This window comes from Taudactylus pleione, unplaced genomic scaffold (assembly GCF_031769625.1).
Source record: "Taudactylus pleione unplaced genomic scaffold, aTauple2 ptg001032l, whole genome shotgun sequence".
Lineage (NCBI taxonomy): Eukaryota > Metazoa > Chordata > Amphibia > Anura > Myobatrachidae > Taudactylus > Taudactylus pleione.
Window position 1 is genome coordinate 10,153,782 of NW_028285433.1, and position 24,092 is coordinate 10,177,873.

Genomic DNA, 24,092 nt, shown 5'->3' on the forward strand with positions numbered 1-24,092 from the left:
TGCCAGAAAATACATCCGCGACGCTGAATTGCAATACGGGCAAGCCGCAAAATGGTGCGCCCGTGCGGCAAGGTAGCGTTGTGGAGAGTATTGCCTGCAGTTCACGCTCACCTCCCCCACCTTATGTGGATGGAGGTGCAAGTACAGTTACCAAAAATACCCATAAAAATTTAACAAGCAACTTGTACCCTCTCTTAAGCAACTATAAAGAAAATGTTCATGATGTGGATGATGAGCCTATTGTAATGTTTGCCATTTCCCATGCTGTACAAATGATAGATGCTGCATCACCACAATCACGAGTGGTGCTGCCATCTCCATCGGTAACAGCAAGGGAAGTGTTACTGCCCTCTGCACCCGTAGAGGAAGTTGTTCATACCATACGCAGCAGCAGCAGACTAAATCCCCAGCCAGGTAACCAGGTCAAAGGTAGCAGTGCTACCGGTCTGCATCCCATTCGGACAATAACTGTTCCAAATGGAAATGCAGATGCGAACGGTATAGTAGTAATGCATTGTCCTTGGACAAGAGCAGAACTAAATTCCATCATAAATGATTTCCTCGATCCCAAAAAGGAATTAGCCAAATGTCAAAGATTTTGGCGAAATTTGGGTAGTTCACATGAACCCACTAATAAAGATTGGCGTGTGGTGTTAAGGGCCTGTCTACCACGCAATACCGATGTGACAAAATTTATCACGGATTGTGTATTGGATGGTGACATTCCCTTAACAGACCAAGTAAACCAAGGTAACATTTCCCGCATTGTAACTCAATTGGGTATATATTTTCCAGTAGTAGTTAACTGGAACAAAATTTTCACCATTAAGCAGAAGGAGAGTGAATCTGCAGAAGATTATTGCGACCGGGCTCTGCAGGCTATCACCCAGTACACTGGGATAGAGGATATTAAAGATAGCACTCACCACAGGGGAATAATAGTCACGATACTCCTGGATGGTCTGAAGGAGAGTTTAAAAACCCGGGTTCAGACCTCACAGCCTGGGTGGCGGGGACTCACAATAGATACCCTCATAGAAACCGCCATCGAACATGATAAAAACATCTCCAAGAAGAGAGAAGCCCAGAGCGAAAAACTAATGGCTGTCAGTATCCAAGCTCTGGAGGGAATGACGGTAACATCACAGACAACAGACACACTTGCACTTGCACACACACTCACACCTCAACAAATATGTGCCCTCACTAACCCCACACATCAACAAGCACAACTCTATCCCACTAACCCGACACAACCACAGGTCCCATACTACTCTCAAACTTCTTATCCCCCACAATACCCTTACCCTCCCTATCCTTACCCATATCGACCACCTTTACCCCCTGCTCAAACTTCACAACAACACATGTCTTCACCTGATACACGAACATGTTTTAACTGTAAACAACCAGGACACTTAAGTAGAAACTGTACAGTAAAAAGAGTAGGAACCCCACATCAGGGAAGACCTGGATATCCCCATAAGGGATATGCACAGAGGCCAGCAAATGTTCAGCAGGTACCAGCTCCAATTGTAGCCGTAAATGCTTTATTGGAGAATGGTAGCCAACGCTAGGGGTCAGGTCATACCTGTAGTCTACATATAGTCAGCTTAACGGGGAGTACTAGGGAAGAACCGGTTATGATGGTTGATGTAGCTGGTACTGAATATCCATTTCTTGTAGACACAGGGGCGACCAGGTCAGTGATAAAATCTCCCGTTAATTTACCGTTGCATACCAGGCATTTTTTTCTCCTGGCTGCTGCTGCTCCTACTAACCTTCTGGGTAGAGACTTGCTATGTAAGATGGAATGTGTCATATATTGCACCACTGATGGTGTATTTTTAGACATCCCAGAGAGAGTGGCACACGAAGTGCGGGATATGTTGGACACTCCCCAAAGGATAATGTATCATTCTACAAATTTAAATGAAAATCCATCTCAGATAAATGAAATGTTGTCCCTAATTCCAGATTCCCTTTGGACTAAAGATGGACAGGACACTGGATTAATGGCAAATGTAAGCCCCATAATGGTAATTTAAAAAGCGGAAGGCAAGCTCCAAAAATTCCCCAGTACCCACTTAAACAGGAGGTAGAATTAGGGGTTTTTCCAATAATTGAGCGATTATTGCAACAGGGAATTTTAGTTCGTACAGCTAGTGTAGCCAACAGTCCCATCTTCCCGGTGAAGAAGAGTGGTGGGAGGGGTTATTGGCTGGTACATGACCTTAGAGGTGTTAATAAGGTTGTAGAGAGCCAATTCCCTGTAGTGCCAAATCCAGCTGTCATTTTGATGCAGATCCCACCAAATGCAACCCATTTCACTGTCATTGACCTCTGCTCTGCTTTCTTCTCTGTGCCTCTCCATCCTGACTATCAGTATCTATTCACATTTACATACAGAGGTTTACAACACACATGGACACGGTTACCCCAAGGTTTAATAGACAGTCCCAGTATCTTCTCCCAGGCATTGCACGACTGTTTACAATCTTTTCAACCTGCCAATGGATCTGTTCTAATTCAATATGTGGATGATTTATTGCTATGTTCTGACTCGTTTATGTCATGTTTGAATGATACTAAACTTTTGTTACTTCATCTCTTGCATACAGGACACAAGGTGGCTAAGGACAAACTACAGCCGTGCCAATCCAGAGTAAAATATTTGGAACACTGCCTAACCCAGGGGTTACGACATCTTACAACAGATATAATCCAGGCCATACAAAACATGACACTGCTGCAGAATCAACAGCAAATTCGTACCTTCTTGGGAATGTGTGGATACTGTAGAATGTGGATACCAGGTTTTTCTATTTTGGCCTTACCTTTACAGGAATTAGTCTCTTCCTCAAAGCCCGACCATGTCATACACACAGAGGAATCAGAACAGGCTTTCCTTAATCTTAAGGATAGTCTGACAAGAGCTCCTGCATTGGGAATACCCGATTATGAAAAACCTTTTGATTTGTATTGTACGGAAGTCGATGGTTGCGCTGCAGGTGTCCTTACACAAAAACATGGTGATGCCAGTAGGCCCGTAGCATACTACAGTTCCCAATTGGACACTGTGGCAAGATCACTCCCCACCTGTTTGAGAAGTGTAGCAGCTACCGCCCTATTGGTGAGTAAAAGTGAGGACGTAGTATTGGGCCATGATATGATTGTCTACACTCCCCATGCTGTATCTGCTCTGCTGAACTCAGCTCAAACAAGACACGTCTCCTCGGCTAGGTTCACCAAATGGGAACTAGCTCTAATCGCGCCTGCAAATATTACTGTCAAACGTTGCAGTATGCTGAATCCAGCAACATACCTACCATATGTACAACATGATGTACAAAGGGTGGAAGGAGAGGAGTTGCTGGCGGGAGGTGAGGTCGGCAGACATAATCATACGCACGATTGTATGACATATCTGAATCAGACCTTTACTGCTAGACCTGACATACATGACACACCTTTAGAGAATGTGGATGTGACCTTTTATACGGATGGGAGTTGTCATAGACAAACAGACACAGGTGAATTATGTACAGGTTATGCTGTGTTGTAAATGACACAGACATCATAGAAGCTAAACCTCTTGGTCCTGAAATTAATTGAGATGCAAAATTTGTGTTCAATTCAGGAAAAATCCATTTGGAAGTCCAAGGGATGTGGGCAAGAGTCCTCTGGGCTCTGGAGGGACGGACAAGGTAAGCCAGTAGCCCCCAAGGCATATTACCCCAGCCTGGTTGAGGCAGCACATGGTCTGACTCATCTGGGTAAACAGGGTATGTGCAAGTTGGTGAGGGCATACTGGTGCACACCAGGTTTTTCTTCACAAGCAGAAAAGATAGCAATGTCTTGTCTGACCTGCTTGAGAAAGAACATAGGGAAAGCGATCCCTACCGAACCATCCCACATTCCACTGACTGATGGACCTTTCCAGGTGATACAAATTGATTTCATCCAATTACCACCCTGCAGGAACCTTAAGTATGTATTAGTGTGCACAGACGTATTTTCTAACTGGGTTGAGGCCTACCCAGCGGCCACTAATACTGCTGCGTTTACTGCCAGGAAAATAGTTCAGGAATTTGTATGCAGGTACGGTATCCCTAAAATCATCGAGAGTGATAGGGGTACTCATTTCACAGGTGATGTTTTTCAAAATATGTGTAAGCTGATGGGTATTAATAGCCGACTTCATACCCCCTACCGAGCGCAAGTCAGTGCCAAGGTAGAGAGGATGAACGGGACTATTAAAAATAAGCTAAGTAAAATCATGGCAGAGACTGGACTAGGATGGCCAGAAACGCTACCTTTGATCCTACATAGCATAAGGACCACTCCTAGACCTCCTCTGAATCTGTCCCCATTTGAAATATTGTTCGGTAGACAACCTCATTTGATTATAAGTCCACAGGAAGACCTGAAGGGTAACAACGAGATAACTGTAAAGTATCTTATATCAATGAGTAAGCAGTTAAAGCAACAGCAGCAGAAACTGAAATTGTTGTCTAATGATATGCCTGAAACTGTCATGATGTTGAACCAGGAGAATATGTAATGATCAGAAATTTCTTGCGTTCTGGTTGTTTGACTGATCGGTGGGAAGGTCCGTACCAGGTGCTGCTGACGAGTACTACATCTTTGAAGGTGGCCGAGAGAGATACCTGGGTCCATTCCACTCACTGCAAAAAGGTCAATCAACCAGTAGAGAAACAAGTCGGAGACAAGGCTGATAGTGTGGACCTGTCGCTCGTGAGCTTGTTCCGGGAGAATTGAACAGGTTGTAGTGAGATACCTGAAAGGAAAGAAATCTGCAGGTCTTGTTGTGACAATGAACGGGCCTGCTGTGTTCATTTTCATATTCTCTTTTAGAGTGTTCACCATCTTGGTCGGTTCGGGAGTATCCAGTTTATGTGATGGGAGACAAATGGAGGAAATGGGAGCTGATGGTAGTGCTGATGGAGTGGAGTCAGGAGGAGTGCAATGCCAATCAGGGGAGTGTCTGACCAACCTTAGTACTGTTATTGTTAAGAGAGCTATCATTCCGGATACTCGGGGAAGGTGTGAGGTTTATCGTCTGAAGATTCCTGTATTTGTGAGCTTTGTGGGTCCCTAGTTGATGATAACTGTATCCAACGGTGCCAACCTAAATATAGCCCGTACTGGGGTGGGTATCCTTTAGAGGATTATCATAGTATGGTAGGCAAAGTGTTAAATCAAGCTGATTGCTGGGTGTGTTCACATGTGCCACAGGGACAGCATAATGTAGGGTTGGTGCCATTTCCGCTGAATATCACGGAAATTTTAGAATTACAAAAAGGGAAACCATTGGATGGAAAATTCCTCTCATCTAAACCACCTCATTTCAAACTCTATCAATTCCAAGTAGATAGATCAGTTTTGTGTTTAAACATAACCAACCCCAATAAACCCGGGAGTTGGGAAGTGACGGGGAATAATCAGACGATGACCTTCTCACAAAGAGCTGATAATGAGTCCATAAACCACGATCTGCTGCACTCCATTAAGTCTGGTGGGAAACAGTTTAGGTATCGGTATACATTGAGTTCCACCAAAGAAATTATTGGTAAGGTGCCAAATGGTTATTGTGCTAAAATAATACAGCCAGAAACTTGCATGTATCAGATGGAAGACCCAGAAATAGGATTGTTTGCAAGGGAAATGTGCTTAATGATAATGATGCATACCATTCCTTATGTTCTCCCTGATAATGTATATTTCATATGTGGAAAAAAAGCGTATAAATGGCTCTCCCCGAGTTCCGAAGGTTTGTGTTACCTGGGCAGAGTAGTCCCAGAAGTTATGACCCTCACACATGTTGAAATGCTGGGCAAAAGAAATATGATACCTGGTGACATACATAAAGCCACTCAGTTAATCAGTGAGACAACTGGCTTTCAAGTTTTAGTCGCATTGGATCCCACCAGGATTGCTCGGGGTACATTAAATTTTAGATATATCCAGGAACTTGCTAAATTGATAGATAATATCACCGAGATGTACGATGACACATTCAGGTATACAGGGAGAGAATTGCAAGCGTACAAGAAAGAACTGGTGCAACACAGACTAGTGCTGAATTATTTAACTGCTGTTACTGGAGGGTATTGCACCTATGTCACCAATGATACAAGCGACCCCAAGGAGGTGATAGACCAGAAGATGGATGAAATTCTGCAGCTAAAATGGGAGTTTCGTAAGAACCATAACGCTTCAGTGGCTGAAGTAGGAGAAAAGATAGAAGGATGGGTGTCATGGCTGAACCCAGTGAAATGGTTCTCAGGTCTAGGGGAATGGGTCCAGGAAGTGAATGACAGAATACATTCTTGATCCTTATACTAATTGTCATCATAGTAATTGGCATATGTGTCCAGTGTGTTCCTATTGTGTTGAAGTGTGGAAAATGTAAAGGTAGAGTAAAGCGAAATAATGAAATTATGATGGTGGCCAGTATGAATACCGAGGTAAATACAGAACTGCATTACAACCCTGAGCTAGGAAACACCATCATTTAATGTATTATATTTAGCCATGCATAGAATGTATTATTGAAATGTTATTTTTAAAACACCTCAGATAATGTAAAGTCTAAATTCCCCTTCAAGACTGCTTTTATAAGACTGATGCATTCCCACACCTTTCACATGATCTTCCAAGATCCACGGTGTGCGTATAATAGTAGTTTTATGTCCCCATCCAGAGACACATTATTGATGGATTAAGAACCACCTTGTGCCATCCCACAATAACACTAAATAATATGTAAATGTAAGCCTAAATTAAATTCTAATAGCAGATTGTGAAAGCATGTTGTTCGCTATCAAAGGGTGGACTGTCAAAGCTGGATAATTGGCTGAGACTAGATCAGTTTAAAATTGAAGCGTACGCAACGCCATCTTGCGAATGGCAGCTAGACTCCATTTTAGAAACAAGAATCTGCAAGACGCCATTTTGCGACCAGGGTCACTTTAAGTTACAACTCACGAGCTAAGAACAGATGGCAATGTTTTTGATAATCTAAATAGAATAGACAATGCACCAGAAACTGAGTGTTTTACATACAAATTGGGAATCCCTGTTGGCAATTGTAATATAATCCAGGCATTGATCTACACAATTGGATTTGTCTGAATCCTAAACAGGTTTTAGTTTCACACCCAGACAGAGTGGCCTAGCTTCACAGCTGGAGGTCACATTTGCAGTGAGGAATGATATGTGTGTGTGTATGTATGTATGTTAAGTCCATCATAGATGGAATCTCATGCATAAACACCGCACATTACGCACAATTGAGCTGCTAACATGACGCCCAGTAGCGAATGCACAATTATTAGCATCATGCGATTGCATCTTTCACCATTCACATACACACATTGGCCTTCATTCAGAGGCGGCCGTACGGTCTACGACCACACGGCCGCCTCGATGTTTGTCAAGTGCGCATGCGTGAGACCCGCTACGACCGACAGCGCCGGTCGTAGCGGGTCTCTTTCCAAAGGGGGCGAGCTGTCGATGTTGATTGACAGTTCGCCCCGTTTGGAAGGCGGGCCGGGGGGTGGCAGCCCAAACGGAGGCGTTTCCATGGGAACGCCTACCGTTTGGGGGAGGCCCCACTGACATCACTAGTGATGTCAGTGGAGAGCTTCCGGCTCTGACAGAGCCAGAAGCTCTACGGGGCTTACGACAAGTGAGACCCTACCCTAGGGTCTCGTCGTAAGCCCCGATGGTCGCGATGGTCTCTGTCCATCGCAACCATCACCCTAGCGGTCGTTAGAGCTGTGGGTGTAAACCCACAGCCTAATGACCGAAACAGAGGCGGCCGGTCAGGATGCAAGCGGCCGCCCATTTTGTGAGCGACCGCTTGCATCCTCCAACCGCCTCTGAATGGGGCCCCTTATGCTTAAGACCCCGAATGAAAATACCGTTTAGTAGCTAAATGCGCACGCATCTGTCCCCAGTTAACTAGCGTCTTCATATCAAACCCCGTACACTCACACATTACATATTCACTTACAAGGTTCCATTAGCTTTAATATATAAGATTTAAGTTTGTTTGGTTAATATAAATGCTGTGAAATAAAGATATTTGGTAACTAAGGTTTTATACATGCTAAGAAAGCCGTGTTTGGTTTTGTACTGATGCGTACTCTTTCCACAGTATTCCGTTGTAATCGGTGGGGAGATTGCATCATGCATTCTCGAGTTATGGATCGCAGAGACTTCAAACAACAAAATGTATATTTTATGAACAACTGTTAGGATGACTGTTAGGGGGCGGGTGGGCAGAGACCCCCAGTTGTTGGAGGCTGGGTTGGGTCTATTTGAATCAGCCTGTTAAACGCTCTGTAACAGATGGTTCCCCTATGGGAACCAATGGCATAAGCAAGAAACTTCTCTATTGTCCTGACTATTCTGGGGGGGTATAAACATGTGTGCTCAAACACTGGGTCTTTAGTCTTCTTGCTGAATGCTGATAGACAGAGGTTTTCTTTCTGAATGCCGGGATCTGGTCCAGAGCGCATGCGTATGTATACTGTTCTTGGGGTCTGTATAATTCCTTTGCGTCTAATTGTGTATGGATCAATAGCGTGTAACTGACTGTATTTTTTTACTTGAATAATACTTTGTGCTTCGGAACCACACGTTCCAAGTCTGGAGTCTTTTATTGACTGTATGACTGCGTACGCAAATTGGCGTCATCCTTAGAGGTTTATAGATAGGATATTAGAAGGTATAGGCAGGGGTATATAGAGGTTCAATTATAATATCGTTAAATTTCTAGAAGAGAATCTTTAAAGAAAGAGGAGACCATTTGTTACATTAAGATCCATGTGATAATTCCTTAGCAGGTGTGGACATGAACTGTCTGTTTAGCACTACTGGCTGAGCAACCAGTTATCTTCTGACATCACATAGGGCCTGGCAGCTCAACCAAAAATACAAACAGGGCTATTGTCAGGATCTTTAATAAAAGGAGTTGCATGTCCGCCTGTTTGCAGAGTTTGCTTATATTTGCACTGTGCATTCTTTGAAACCAAGTAAGGCGACACAGAGACCTTCATATTTCTACTTGCAACTGAAGTGGCATAAAGGGGTGTTCTCACATCGGCAGCGCATGTTGACAGAACTGCGGGCAATACAAAGTTGGACGTAAGCTTAAATATGTGTTTCCAGGTGATTCATGTGCAAAAAGTTTAGGATTTCCAAGTACACCCTGATGATGATAACAAATATCAAACTAAGCATACAGATTAGAGGTGCATTCACCCCTTGACTCTTTATACAGGCAAATATACGCATTTATTTCTGTGTTGCAATTATACATGTTTTGCATTCAACTCAGCAGTGGGCCCTAAATGACTAGACAGATCAAGGGGAGGGGAAGAAAAAAAAAATAAGAAAAGAAAATATTAAGCACTGCCATTGAATATTAGTAATCTGGTTCCTCCCGTCAGCTCCATTATTTTAACCAACCCTAAGCATTAAATTGTCAGAACTCTGCAGTTACTATCACACTATTATACTTGTATTATTGCAGCCCCCGTATTTTTTGGTCACTCATGACTCCCGAATAATGTTAAGGGTACTTGGGTTCTCTCTGCAATGAGTCCGTAAAGTACTCAAGTGTCCTACACTCATTATTATTATCAATCATGGTAATGTCTAAATCCCCTTCAAGGAGAGGACCCCGATGTCATCAGCCAGTGTCCAGCGCCCTTCACAGTGTCCAACATCATTCCCTAACATCCAAGTGGGCACAGAGAGGGAATATAACCTTGTGGTGAGTGCAGCGAGTCCGCGAGGGGACAACTTTCTTCTTTAGGTGGGGACAACTTTCGGGACTTGTGTATGTATAGTAAACAAGTACCATTTAAAACATTCATTGGGTTCTCTCTGCTATGATTCCGTAAAGTACACAAGTACCATGTTAAGTAATGTCTCCAGTCAGGGCCTCCATTAGGGGGGGGGGGACTGCCGGGAGTCCCGGGTATTTGGTAGAGAGGTGGGCGCCCGACTCCTACAGTGCAATCCCTGGCCCCATTCCCAGTTTCCCCACACAGCTCCGTAGTTTCTGGCACTTTTTTTCTACGGAGAGCAGCAGCACTGCTTCCGTCTCCGTCAGTTTAGGTTGAGCCGGCGGTGGGCACTAGGACCAACCGTGGCTCTAACCGCCGTGGTCTGTCCAGCAGCGCACAGGCGCGTCAATGCCCGGATAGAAGACAGCAGTGGCACGCAAAGCGGCTAAGGCTCTCATTCAGAGCCGCTCGCTATTTGCGGTCGTTCGTTCTAAAACAAGGGGTGGCTATTCAAATGAACCGTTCGCTAATTGCGGTCTGTTCACGCCTCTAAGTCTGAACGAGCAAGCAAAACTTGCGGTTGTAATTTTGAAAAATACGCCCCCTTGCCGCTCGCACCATATGTCATGTCCGCTATTTATTAGATTAATCGAGTACATCGAACAGCGTATGAACTGCTCGCTATTCTTGTGGCTGTTTTTTTCAACCGCTATTTTGCGAGCAGTTCTGAGTAAAAAAAAAACAAGTGACGTGGTCAATGACGCTGCTGTATTAATTATGCACTCCCTTAAAACGCCCGTTTTGACCTTTAAGCACGCCTGCGTTCGAATTCCACACCCCCGTTTTCAAGCACCTTCCCCTGTTACCACCCACATACGCCTCCTTCTGTCACTCAAAATAGCAGGCATTCGCTATATAGCGAACAAACGATTTTCGGCTGCACTGACTGGTTCGCGCATGCGTATTAAAATCCGTACGCATGCGCAGATGTGCGAACAACGGTCAGAACGAACGAGCAGCCGCTTACGAGCGGCTCTGAATCAGGGCCTAAGTTCAAATGCACTGCCAGCGGGCAGTGCTGTGCCTTGAAAGAGGGAGGGGAAGCTCGATACACACAAAGGGGGACTGTCTGGACGCTGAGAAATGGGGTCTGGTGGGACGCACATACAGTAGGGGCTGGCTTGATATTTTTTGGACAATTTTTTTGTAGGAATAAGGTAGTAGGGGAAGGGGCTGCCAATTTGGTCAGTCCCGGGCCCCACAATTTCTGATGGCAGCCCTGTCTCCAGTTCCAAGTCAATGCTAAATTCACCCAGTGAACTCAATGGGCCCGATTCAAAATTAGAGGCAAATCAAAAAAGCAGCAATTCACCCCTGAAACAAACAAGGGGCCTGATTCAGAGCCGTTCGCTATTTGCGGTCGTTCGTTCAAAAACAAGGGCCCTCATTCAGAGCCACTCGCTAGCGGCAGTACGCTCGTTCCGAGCGATGTTCGCACATCTGCGCATGCGTACGGATCGTTATACGCATGCGCGAACCAGTCAGTGCGGCCGAAATTCATGTGCTCGCAATATAGCGAATGCCTGCTATTTTGAGTGACAGAATGAGGCGTATGTGGGTGGTAACAGGGGAAGGTGCTTGAAAATGGGGAGTGGAGATCCGAACGCAGGCGTGCTTAAAGGTCAAAACGGGCGTTTTATGGGTGTGCATAATTAATACAGCAGCGTCATTGACCACGTCACTGGGTTATTTTATAGCCAGAACTGCTCGCAAGATTGTGGTAGCAAAAACCAACCACAAGAATAGCGAGCAGTTCATACGCTGGTCGATGTACTCGATTAATCTAATAAATAGCGGACATGACGTATGGTGCGAGCGGCCAGGGGGCGTTTTTAACAAATAAACGAGCGTATGTTTTGCTCGCTCGTTCAGACTTAGAGGTGTGAACAGACTGCAATTTGCGAACGGATCATTTGAATAGCCACCCCTTGTTTTTGAACGAACGACCTCAAGTAGCGAACGGCTCTGAATCAGGCCCAAGGGGTGGCTAACATCGCTCAGAACGAGCGTACTGCCGCTAGCGAGTGGCTCTGAATGAGGGCCTAGGTTTCTTCTTTTCCTGGTCTTGAAGAGTATCTTTCAATGGGGATCACCAGCTTTGGAAAGCATGGGCATATTCCTTGTGTAGCACTCACAACTAGTTAATGCTTAATGCTGTCCCTTTAAAGTTCTGCTGCCAAAATCAAGACGGAATCATCAATCGCTGCCTAGAATATAGCTAGCAGAACATCCGGAACACATAGGCCTCATGTAGAGTTGGCCAGACACACAGTTTTTGCTTTTCTCACTTGTGCATATGCACACAAAACAAGGTGTGTACACATGGGCCCTGATTCAGAGCCGGACGCTCTGACCAGAGCACTCGCTCTGAATCAGGGCCCACCTCAATAATTATGGAGCGTCCTCCACCACCCACAGCATATACGAGCGTGCAGGTTGATGGTCGCGATGGTCTTGACCATCGCGACCATCGCCACTGCGAGCCGAAGCCTGCGGTTGAGTTTCTCAACCGCAAGGTCCGGAGTGATTTTGGCTCTATCAGAGCCAAAATCACTCCCACTGACATCACTAGTGATATCAGTGGAGCCGGCTTCTGACGGTAGGCGTTCCCTTGGGAACGCCCCCGTCTGGGAGGCACGCCCCCGGCACGCCCACCAAAGGGGGCGTGCTGTCAATCAACATCGACAGCAAACCCCCTTTGATCAGACACAACGATGGTGTGCACTGCGCATGCGCAGTGCACACCATCGACCCACTTGCGAGTGGACAGCCGCTCGCGAGTGGGTCTGAATCAGGCCCATGGTACGATATCTATGAACGATAGGAACAATAATGATATCGTTCATTTTTAAGCAGTGTACGACCAACGATGCCCATTCCCACATGAACGATAACGATATCTATGATCGTCCGTACATGCAGGCCAACTTGCACGATATTGTCAACTTTGCCTGTTCAGAGATGTGGCAGGATGAATTCACTGAAATATCTCTTTGAAAGATATCTTTCAAGTTGTTGGTGGTACATATCGTACCGTGTGTATGCAGCTTTATGCCGCGTATCCACTTGCTGATTAAAATGAGCAATTGAACGATAACTACATCATTATCATTCAATCGTGCATAAATAGTCCATTAACAACTTAACTGACTAATTCTTTTTACAAAAACCAATCCAAAATTGTCGGTTTCTTTTATGATTGAATTAGGTCAAGAACATAATTTTAAACGTATCCATCACTATTTTATTTACAAAAATTTTTTTTAAAACACGGTATACCATAAAAATAGTGACTATGTTATACTGTAGTGATGGGCATTGACAACTGTACCATCGATGGTTCAAACATCATTAGAAACCATCAATTGTTTAGCGATTGGTCGAGGAGATGTGTGAAGACCACATCTGCCGATGTTTCCTAAACATCGATTAAGGGTTTGCCATCGATGGTACAACATTGATTGCCTACAGCAATGGCAAACCACTTGTTTTCAGTCAGACCATCGATGGTTTGCAAACCATCGATGGTCGTTGCCATCCCTAATCAGAGGCTCTGCGATATATATATATATATATATATATATATATATATATATATACACACACACACACTATTGTGGCCCTTATGAAAACTTGCATCATGGGGGACGAGGAGGAGGAGCTGAGGCCGGTGTGGGAGTGTGCGGGGGCTGCCTGGGTACATAGAAGCAGCAGCCAAAGTCGCGGCTGCTGCTTCCTGTACATTGTAGTTCCGGAGCCACAGCGGGAGCGTGTCCCGCTGGTGGCCCGGATACATAGCAGCAGCAGCAGCTACAAGAGCCGCTGCTGCTGCTCCTCCACCACAGTGATCACCTAGTGATCACTGTAGTGCCAGAGCCATGGCGGGAGGGTCTCCCGCTGGCGGACCGGGTACAGAGCAGCAGCGGCGGCTACCAGAGCCGCGGCTGCTGGGGCCGGCTGCCCGATCACTGCTGGCCACAGTGATCGGGTCACAGCAACAGCTGCGGCTACATGAGCCGCGGCTGCTGCTTCAATGACAGTGCGCCGGGAGGGGGTTGTCGATGGTGCCCGATCACTGTGGCCAGCAGTGATCGGGACACGCTGACAAGGCAAATATGCTTGCAGAGGGACCAGAAGGTCCCTCTGATGTAGGCGGCTGCGGGAAGATTAGCTTCCCACAGTCGCCTAGTGGGCATTTCTGACTGGTCGTATCAGATACGACCATGTCAGGGAAAGCCCAGCCTGGTGCGGTCGTATCTGATACAACCGTGCCAGGCAAGTGGATAAAATGTCATAAACGACCAGCGATGCACACGATTGCTGGTCAGTTTCAACACCGTTAAACTCCCGAACATGACGGTCAACATGATGATATCCCATGTTCAGGTATGAGGGAGGGTGCCTGCACTGAACATATCGTTCAGTGTGGGCACTGCACAGTACAATGAGCGACTGCACGATAACAATATCATTACCATGCAATCCTTCTTTGTTGGTCAGTGGATACGCAGCATTACACATCCTTGCTGAATGACATGCATTTTAAGTTTACATCCCTTTGCACCAAGGGGAACAAAACGGAAGTTGGAAGAGGTATGTAAACATGGCCAGCATACACTAAGGATGTCCCATGCTAACCACAAGAAAGACAAATATGCACCTGTTTGAAGGTCGATAACTTGCAGGTGCTCATCCCCTGGTGCAAAATGCAAACTGATACGGAGGATGATCAATGACTATGGCCCTCATTCAGAGCCGTACGCTCTGAGCAGAGCGCACGCTCTGAATGAGGGCCGCCCTCCATAAAAATGGAAGGTCCTCCTGGACGCTCGTATAGCTGTGGGTCACCACCCACAGCCTATACGAGCGTGCATTTTGATGGCCGCGATGGTCGTGACCATCGCGACCATCGAAACTGCGAGCCGGAGCTTGCGGTTGAGGTTTTCAACCGCAAGCTCCGGAGTGATTTTGGCTCTATCAGAGCCAAAATCACTCCCACTGACATCACTAGTGATGTCAGTGGGCCGGCTTCTGACGGGAGGCGTTCCCGTGGGAACGCCCCCGTCAGGGAGGCACGCCCCGGCACGCCCACCAAAGGGGGCGTGCTGTCAGTCAACATCGACAGCACGCCCCCTTTGAAGAGACACTACGAGCGAAGGAAAATCCTTCGCTCGTTGCGTCTGGCGCATGCGCACGACGGAGCTCCCTCCGTCGTGCGCATGCTCAGTGCAGAACATCGACCCACTTGCGAGCGGACAGCCGCTCGCGAGTGGGTCTGAATCAGGCCCTATTTCCGATGGCCTGAATACATCAGAGTCCCTACCATTTATGCTAATACTATGCCAATGTGGCTATTGCAGTCTACTATAGTTGGATTATTACATTTTTATTTGCAATCAGTCCACAGTAACAAAGCCAATATTTCCATGTCATCTTCTAAAGGGGAAGGCCACAGATGTGTGTATTGATAAAGTCAATTAGTAATTTAATTTTGCCTGTGTATTATTTTCATTTGTTTTTACGTGGTAAACATGACTTTATTATTTATAACATTGTGCAGACAGACTATATTGTGTATGAATTGTTGTGTACTGTATATTTAGCATTCTCTACTGCTGTAAAGCCACGTCTCGCAGTGTAAACCTTGTGCATATATTACTGTTCTCTCCAGGAATAAAGAAGGAGCTATTGCTCCTCTTGCCGAGCTGCACACATCTTGCACACAGTGACGGCTCAAGGCACGGGCTAGCAGGGTCGTCACCTGGAGCATCATAGCCTAAAGGGCGCAGCCCTGCCTCAACTCACCGTTGGCTGGCAGCAGCTCCGGAAAGTCGTGCCCCCCCCCCCCTGCTGGCATTATTGGCTATATGCTCAGGGGGAGGGGGGGTGCTGTAATGCAGTACAGGACGCCGCTGGGTGCAGAGAGGCCTAGCGCCGGCTTGCACATACAGCAAACTTACCAAAATGCTCCATTTTGGGCAACAGACCATATTGTAACTATTTTTAGAATAACAGTACATGACCCATACAGAGGCGCCGAGAGAGGGGGGGGGGGGGGGGCAGGTACAATTTACCCGGGCTTCCAGAGGGGCCCAGGTCCGGTGCCGCCCCCCGCCACCTCCCTCGCAGCAGCTGCAGTGGGAGACTGCTCGCAGCCACAGCAGTCTCCTATGCCTGAGGGGGGGGGAGCAATCACACTGATCGCGCCCACCCCTGGCATTGCGTTGGGCTGAGGGGCTCACAGCACCCCCTCCCCGGCGTGCAAAAGCAGGTTTTTTTCCAAGGAGGCATGGCCACGCTTCCCGCGATTAGGTCATATGTCCCTCTTTACCAGTGCCCGGCGGCACTCTCTACGCCCCTGGACCTATATACTTGATTGCAGCTCAGATGTTTACAAATAAAGTACAAATTTGGCATTCACATAAATAGTAGATGTTACAAAGTTGCAAGTACATTTCTTGAGCTGAATCTTGTGACAGCATCCAAGGTATAAATCATGGAAAACTTTTGTCACAGTACTACCAATAGGTTGTTACGTAAATTGCTTTGACATTTTGGATTGACACAGGTCTGATGGGCCTAATTTTTTATAGGCTTTAGATTGTAGGCTTGCAAGCAGGGCCCTCCTACCTCTTGGTTATACCCAGTCTTTCTTAATGACTGCGTTTGTTTTCAATTGTAAAGTACTGCACACACTGTTGACAATTTATACAATAATCAGTGACACCCTCTACAAGGTTTCCCACTGCAGCGACAGGACGGCCCAGCTTGAGAGGACGGATGACCACTCTGCTCCAGGAACACGGTAAAGCTGGGTACACAGATATATGGCCTGTTCTATTGAATGGGCGATATATCTTTAGTACATTGGCAGCTGTGTACACCAGATAGGTCTATATACAACGTTGTCCAGATATATCTGATCGACCCTGCAGCACAGCCGCTTGTGATATATCTACTAGATATATCGTTTCATGTGACTGCATGACAGATCCACCGTGAGCCCGACATGTCTGCAGCAGAATTCACTGAATATGACATTACCAGTGGACGGTCATATTCAGATAGCTCTGCTGGCAGATATATATAGTCCAAACAACCGTTAAGTGTATATGCACCTCCCGATCTTTAGATAAGTTGGAAGGTCGGCCAGGTGTATACCCAGCATATATACACACACATCAGTGAATGGGGTGGGAGAGAGCAGGGAGTTGGCAGATAATGGTGATCATGGTGATGTAGCATACGCCAGTTACCTTTCTTTGTACACATTTAAGAAATAAAGGGGGGAGCTGTATCAAGCAGTGAAAAGAGTGTAGAAGAGAACCAGTGGAGAAGGTGCCCATAGCAATCAATAGGATTCCACCTATCACTTTGTAGAATGTACTTGATAAATGCTACCTCAACGCTGAATGGTTGCTATGAGCAACTTCTCCACTGGTCCGCGTCCCCTCTCTTCACACTTGTTAATACATCTCCCCAAAAATGAATACCCTGCTGGCCCAAGTTCCTAACTCCAGGGCCGTAACTAGGGTGGTGCAGCCGGTACCATCGCACAGAGCTGCCCCCGCGGTCCCTGCATCTGGCAAGCAGGGTGCCTGGTCCTCCTCCTTACCCCGCCCACTCCCTCCTCCTTCATACACAGCTCAAGCAAAGAGCTCCGTCTCCAGCAGCAAGAGCAGCGGCTGCCTTCCTTTCTCAGCGCGCCGCTCACATGCATCCGGATACTGCCATCAGTGGCGTGACTATAAATTTTGCTCCCCCCTGCCCAAAAATTTTCTGTCGCATCCCCCCCCCCCCCCCCACCTTCGGCATTTTGGTAAAATAATTACAGGGCCATTTATACGCAATTTGCCCCAATGCAAAAGTAAAAAATGTGCTCCCACCCCCCCTAGACAGTTTGCAGTAGTGCCCCTTATACAGTGCCCCCAAAAGTGGTCCCCCTATGCAGTGCCCCAGGTAGTCATCCCCCTATGCAGTGCCTCTTATATAATGCCCTCAGTAGTAGGCCCCCTTAAATAGTGACCCCAGTACTAAACCCCCAGCAGTGGCCCCAGTAGTAGTAGTCCTCCCCCAGCAATGCCCCCAGTAGTAGTGGCCCCACCAGTACAGTGCCCCCAGTAGTGTTCCCGCCAGTGCCTCCAGTAGTGGTCCCCCCCCAGCAATGCCCCAGTAGTAGACCCCCCCACCAGCAATGCCCCCAGTAGTAGTCCCCCCCAGCAATGCCGCTAGTAGTAGTCTTCCCTCCCAACAATGCCAGCAGTAGTAGTAAACAACCCCCCCCCCCAGCTATGCCCCTGGTAGTAGTCCCCCCTCCCAGCAATGCCCCAAGTAGTAGTAGTAGTAGTAAACAACCCCCCCAGCAATGCCCCCAGTAGCAGTAGTAGTAGTAAACAACCCCCCTCCCCCCAGCAATGCCCCCAGTAGTAGTAAACAACCACCCCCACCCCCCGCCAGACAGACACACAAAATCCACTTACCATGATCAACGCTCCGGGATCGGCTCCTCCGTCCGGCGTCCTCCCGGGCAGGCCCGCTCTGCATGATGGGAGAGACGTCATGACATCTCTCCCATCATCACCCACTGCGGGAGCCGGAAGAGCCCGGCTCCGGCAGTGGGCGCAAGACATGCAGCCGATGAGAGTCTGTCTGACTCTCATCGGCTGCTAAAACAAACACACAGCTGCCGGCGCTGGCGGCTGTGTGTTTGTTATACTAGTGTAGTGCGGACGACACTTATGTGCGGTCCGCACTACCGCCCTGCTTGCGTGACTAACAGATGCTAGAGGTCCAGTAGGACCTCTAGCATCTGTCTCCTCCTAGGCGGCGGCCATTTTTGGAGGGCCGTTTTCTGCAGATTCCATGCGGACGGCTAGTTTGCATGGAATCTGCAGCCACCTCGCCCAACAAGCCCCCGCGCCCCCAAGCCACCGTGGGGGCTGTAGTTACGCCACTGACTGCCATCCTGTTTCTCAACAGCCAGCATGCAGCCGTGAGCTGGGTGTGAGTGTGGCCTCCCCTGCACACAGGAGCTGTACTGTATGGTGGTGGCTGGGGTAGTGGAGTGCTGTGTGTAGTATGTTTTGTAGTGTACTTGGTAATTTAAGAAGCGCTGGCTTCACCCTTACCTGATGCTTGTGAAAAGAAAGCGGGCACTGCAACCTCCCCTTAAACCTGTGCCATATTTCCTTATTTCCCCCCTCCTCTCAGTCTGCAGGGTGCATACTCTGAATTCCTGGGAATAGCTCTCTGTCACTTGCCCCCATCTCACCCAGGTATTAGAATATAATGGGGTAGATGCACGAAGCCCAGAAACGGTATCAGCGCACGTTATGTGCGCTGATACCGCTTCTCCCCGATGTATGATCGGGGGTCATTATCGGCGCTGCTATCTACAAGATAGCAGCGCCGAGCGGCAGGGCCATGTACGAACGGTCATACCGCATGACCATTCGGCCGGCTGTAGCTGTCGTTATCGACAGCTACAGCCTGGCGCTAGCCTATCCCCACAGCAGGGACAGCGCTGTCCCTGCTGTGGTGGCTGCCGGCTCCAGGACTGCACGCGGGGATCTCGCGATACTTGCGAGATCCCGCGCATGCTCAGTGGAGCCAGCCGGGACCGAGACATAGTGCATCAGCACTAGGCTGATGCGTTGTCTCTAGCGGGTAGCGCTAACACTCCCCTTCTCCAGCCGATGAGATGTTCTTACATCTCATCGGTAGTGCTTCCTGCTTCGCCTCGGTAAAGAGGCGAAGCAGGAAGCAGTATAGTGGCACGTTAAGTGGCGCTATCATACATCTACCCCAATGTCCCATTTATTTCCCATGGTGATAGATCCATCATCTCCTATTAAATATACCCCTTCCCCACAAAACCACACCCAGCACGTCAATGCTCTTTCTGGCATAGGGCTCTCGTAATGTCTAGTTACGGCTCTGCCCAACTCCAAGCCACCATCACCAGACTGGCATGATCACGTTGCTCTCACACAAGGAGGACACTAGTTGTAATTATACAGTATAACACTATTTGTACTTGTAACCATAGAGTATAACTATACGACCCATGTGTGTCACTGAAGCTGCTTTACTACACCTCTTTCCCCCGCACTGCAGCACACAATCATGTGTATGGGGCGATCACACACACAGATCAGACACTTACCATAGAATGAATAGACTTCACCATGATATCGCCGTACCTCCGCCCGCTCTGTGCAGCTGCTCTCCCTGTGTACAATGCAGAGTACAGTCAGTGCCCGCGGAGCCGCCGCCGATCTCTGCATATAAGCAGCAGCTTGTGGGCGATAACTGTCAGCCATCCATAGCTCCGCCCCCTCCAGTATGCTGGATCCAATAGAGGTGTGGAGCGTTTGAGGTGGGCGTTTCCGTGACTGCATGGGCTCCCCGCCCGGCACCCAGACATCAGTACAGCGCTCAGGCTCAGCGCTGATGTAGACTCCCTGTGTACGGGTAGACTACGTAGCAGGAGAAACAACATACATAACATACTACATACACAGTGACATATTGTATCTCATACCCCTTTTACACCAAAATCCCCTGGTCTGACCCGGGATTTGGAACACGTTTCCAACCCGGATCAGACAAGGGGCTATGCCCGAGTCGGCACCATTCACACCTGACCCGGGTCAGCACTGACCCGGCTGCCCGGCGAAGGTGACCAGCGCTTTTTCCCCTCCCTCCCCCCTCCGCAACCTACTTACCTTATCCTGCAGCGGTCCGGAGGCAGGGAGAGCAGGTGGGATGCGCTGTTTCGTGCCACTCAGGCAGGCGCTGCTTGCAGTGGCCGCTTTTAGATGTCATCTCCAAGCGCCACTGAAGCCAGCCAATCAAGCGGCATGCGGCGCGACCCGGGTCATCGTGAGCGCCGTTTACATTGCAGGGTGACACGGGAACAACCCGCACTCAACCCTGCAATGGAGCAGAGTCGGATCCCCGGGTCTCTGGACCCAGGTTGATCCGTTCACACCGACTAAATTCCCGGGATTATGCGCGCTCACGTGCATCAACCCGGGATATTTCAGTCGGTGTAAAAGGGGTATTACTCACACGTCAACACTGCAGCTGCAGCAGTGATCAGAATGTAGCTGCTAGATCCTAGTTGGAGAAAGGACCTCTAACTCACGACACTTCCGGGTTAAGCTGTACCTAGGGTAACAGCTAGATCCCCTTCCGTATGACGTCATCAGCCAGTGTCCAACGTCATTCCCTACCATCCAAGTGGGTGCAGAGGGGGATTATAAACATGTGGCGAGCGTAGCGAGCCACCGTGTCCGAAGCGTGGCAAGCAAAGCGAGCCCGCGAAGGGTTAACTTTCTTTTTTTGGTGCACTGTGTGGGCAGGAAACTACACTTTCGGCCTCAGTTCACGTCACTTCCAGATACAAAATCTGAAGTGGAACTAGTCTTTACTCTGTAGTTAGGAGCCATGGTGCCTGGAGCAAGGGTATGTTTCGGCACCCCCCTCACCTGTACTGAATTGGGGGCGTGGCCAACATGTGGCCGCACGTGAGCATAAGAAAGGGAAAAAAAATGCAAAATTTACAACAGAGCCTATTCTATTCATAAATACAATACATAAAGGTGTGTATATATATATATATATATATATATAAATCCTGCGCACACAAATTCAAAAAAGGGCTACCCGATATTAAAGTGGTACCCACCACTTATAATATAGAAACAGAAATAGAAAAATACAATATATCAAGCGCTCCTTTTTTCTATGGGATATATATGTATATCAATAGAGTTCCACAGCCAGTCTTTCTATAGGGATTTTTCTTTTTTCTGATATATTCCTTATTCCAATGATCCCTCAAATAAAGGAGAATATACCTTTTTTATACATTGAATCTGTTTGCCAACGGTATATTCTTCTCCTTTATTTGAGGGATCATTGGAATAAGGAATATATCAGAAGAAAGAAAAATCCCTATAGAAAGACTGGCTATGGAACTCTATTGATATACATATATATCCCATAGAAAAAAGGAGTGCTTGATATATTGTATTTTTTTTATTTCTGTTACAATACATAAAGGGTCTGATTCATTACAGATCGTAAGTGCAATCGCAGCTGCAATTACGCACGCAATCTCACTGCGAAAATATGCTAATGTCTGCAATTGCTATGCCGTCGTAGCACAAAATAAGGACGCCCACTTCCCCAAGTCTGCAAAAACATTGAGTAACATCGGAGCCTCACGCAGTGGCGGAACTCCTGGAGACAATGGAATCAGTTGCCGCCGGGCACCAGCCCTGAAGGGGTCACCTGGCTCCATTGTCACCTGGGTCCCGGCTGTTCCACCTACCGCCTTCTTCGTTATAACTAGTAATAAAAAGAAACAGAGCTAGAGGAGCCACTGAGCTGAGCGCCGAACAGCATCAGCGGTGCTCCTCCTCCGGCTCCATCACGTCTGCACTCTGTTTGTGGTCTCTCTGGTCGCGGCGGACGTCACGTATCATGTGACAGCCCGCAACCCTGTGCCTGCCCCTTCTGAGGAGCCTCCAACACTGCAACTTGGTTTTCAGCGGCGGCTGGAATTGACTACTGCGGGCCGTAGAGAGTGGCCGGGACCCGAGACAGGCTGCAAGACAGGCAGTACAATATAGTAAGTCTGTCTCAGTGTCTGGCAAGCCAAGCCCGATGAGGGTGGGGTGGTCGTTGCCTGGCGTTGGAGTTGGCGGTGAAGGGGGGCTGGTCTAGGACTTTGGGGGTAGCAACAAGTCATTTACTTGCTCCAAGGAAAACGTCTAGAAAATAAAGCCCGTGGGAAGTGCAAGAATATAAAACATCCTGTGGAGAACTTGAAGCTGCCTGGGGAAGATGCTGCTGAATGGCCTGCTCATTTCTTTCTATTCTTTGTCTCTCTCCGTCATCACAAGCTGCAGCAGGGTAGGAGTCATTACACCTGTCTCATGTGGGGAATGTCACATGCAGTACGATATGTGAAGTAGCCATAATCTAGTAATCATCTAAACTTGTTTGCAGTTCAAACAAGACAAACTCATAAATGCACAAAGAAGCAAATGTCTTAGTAGGCACAAATTAATTGCAGACCCTGTTAAGGTTTAAACATAATAATTATTTGTTTTCTAACTGCTAAAAATAAATATTAGAAGTACTGCAAAGTTCTAATTTCTATAGATGTGTATGTTATTGTAACTGGTATGAAAAGACAGTCAGTTAGTGTACGAGTAATCAAGAGGTTATAGTAAAGTTAGCTTAATAAGAAGGCCTGATGTGTAAGGATATGTGCAATTCAGGGGCAGAACTATGGGAGACAATGGAGGCGCCCGGAGTGTACTGTCATGGCCGCCCAATACATGGCACCCCTTCCCGACACCTGAAGAGCCACCATACACTAGTGGAAAGCTCCATGTCAGACCATCAGCTGCTGCCTTTGTCTATCTATAGCCTGCCTGCATGCAAATTGCTACTTTACAGTGTCAGGCGCAGTGACGGGGGGCACCAAATTATAACTCGCCTCCTTGCGTCTGGGATAAATTTACGCCACTGGCCTCACGCACACTTGCATAAGGTCAGACCTTACTCAGAAATTGCTAATTTTCGCAGTGAGATCTCAAGCTGTGTATGTCATCACAGACAGTGGATAATTTATGCATGCACCTGTAATGGCGTTCAAATGCACTGGCACGCCTGCATTTTGCCGACCACCCCTAAGCGGTCACTTTCTGTCAATCACTCTGCGATGTGTCTGCGTAATGTCTGCGATTGCAGATGAAGCCTTAGCGCACGTTCACTGCGATGCATACATTTTATATATATATATATATATGCAATTAGTGCAATTGATAAATAGCGACCGGCGTGTGCAATTAGTGCAATTGATAAATAGCGACCGGTGTGTTTAAAACATATAATATATATAGAGAGAGAGTTAATGTAATTCTGCACTCCCGCCTTTATCCAATTCCACTCACTGGGCTGCTCCTTTTTTGGACTGAGTCCAAATATTAACACACAAAGATGTACAACACATTGTATTGCGTATTCACAAGGGCACTCACCAGATTTAAAACATCAGATCATGTGACACTCGTTCGTTATCATGTCCGTCAACTGTGGGACACATGAGCTTGCACCTAAAGCTGAACAAGTATACTAGTAACAAACATTACATTGAACATATATACTATATATAGCCAAAAGGCACTA

At 47.3% G+C, this 24,092-nt stretch overlaps 1 protein-coding gene across 1 annotated transcript in view; it reads right to left on the minus strand.

Annotated features, from left to right (window-relative positions):
* Positions 1–20,114, minus strand: part of LOC148454068 (thioredoxin-like) — a 32,217-nt gene extending 12,103 nt beyond the window's left edge. The window contains exon 1 of the mRNA XM_088461304.1: positions 20,050–20,114. Coding sequence (XP_088317430.1) covers positions 20,050–20,073 — 24 coding nt within the window. The 5' untranslated portion in view covers positions 20,074–20,114. The remainder of the gene's footprint in view (positions 1–20,049) is intronic.
* Positions 20,115–24,092: the final 3,978 nt, after the last annotated feature.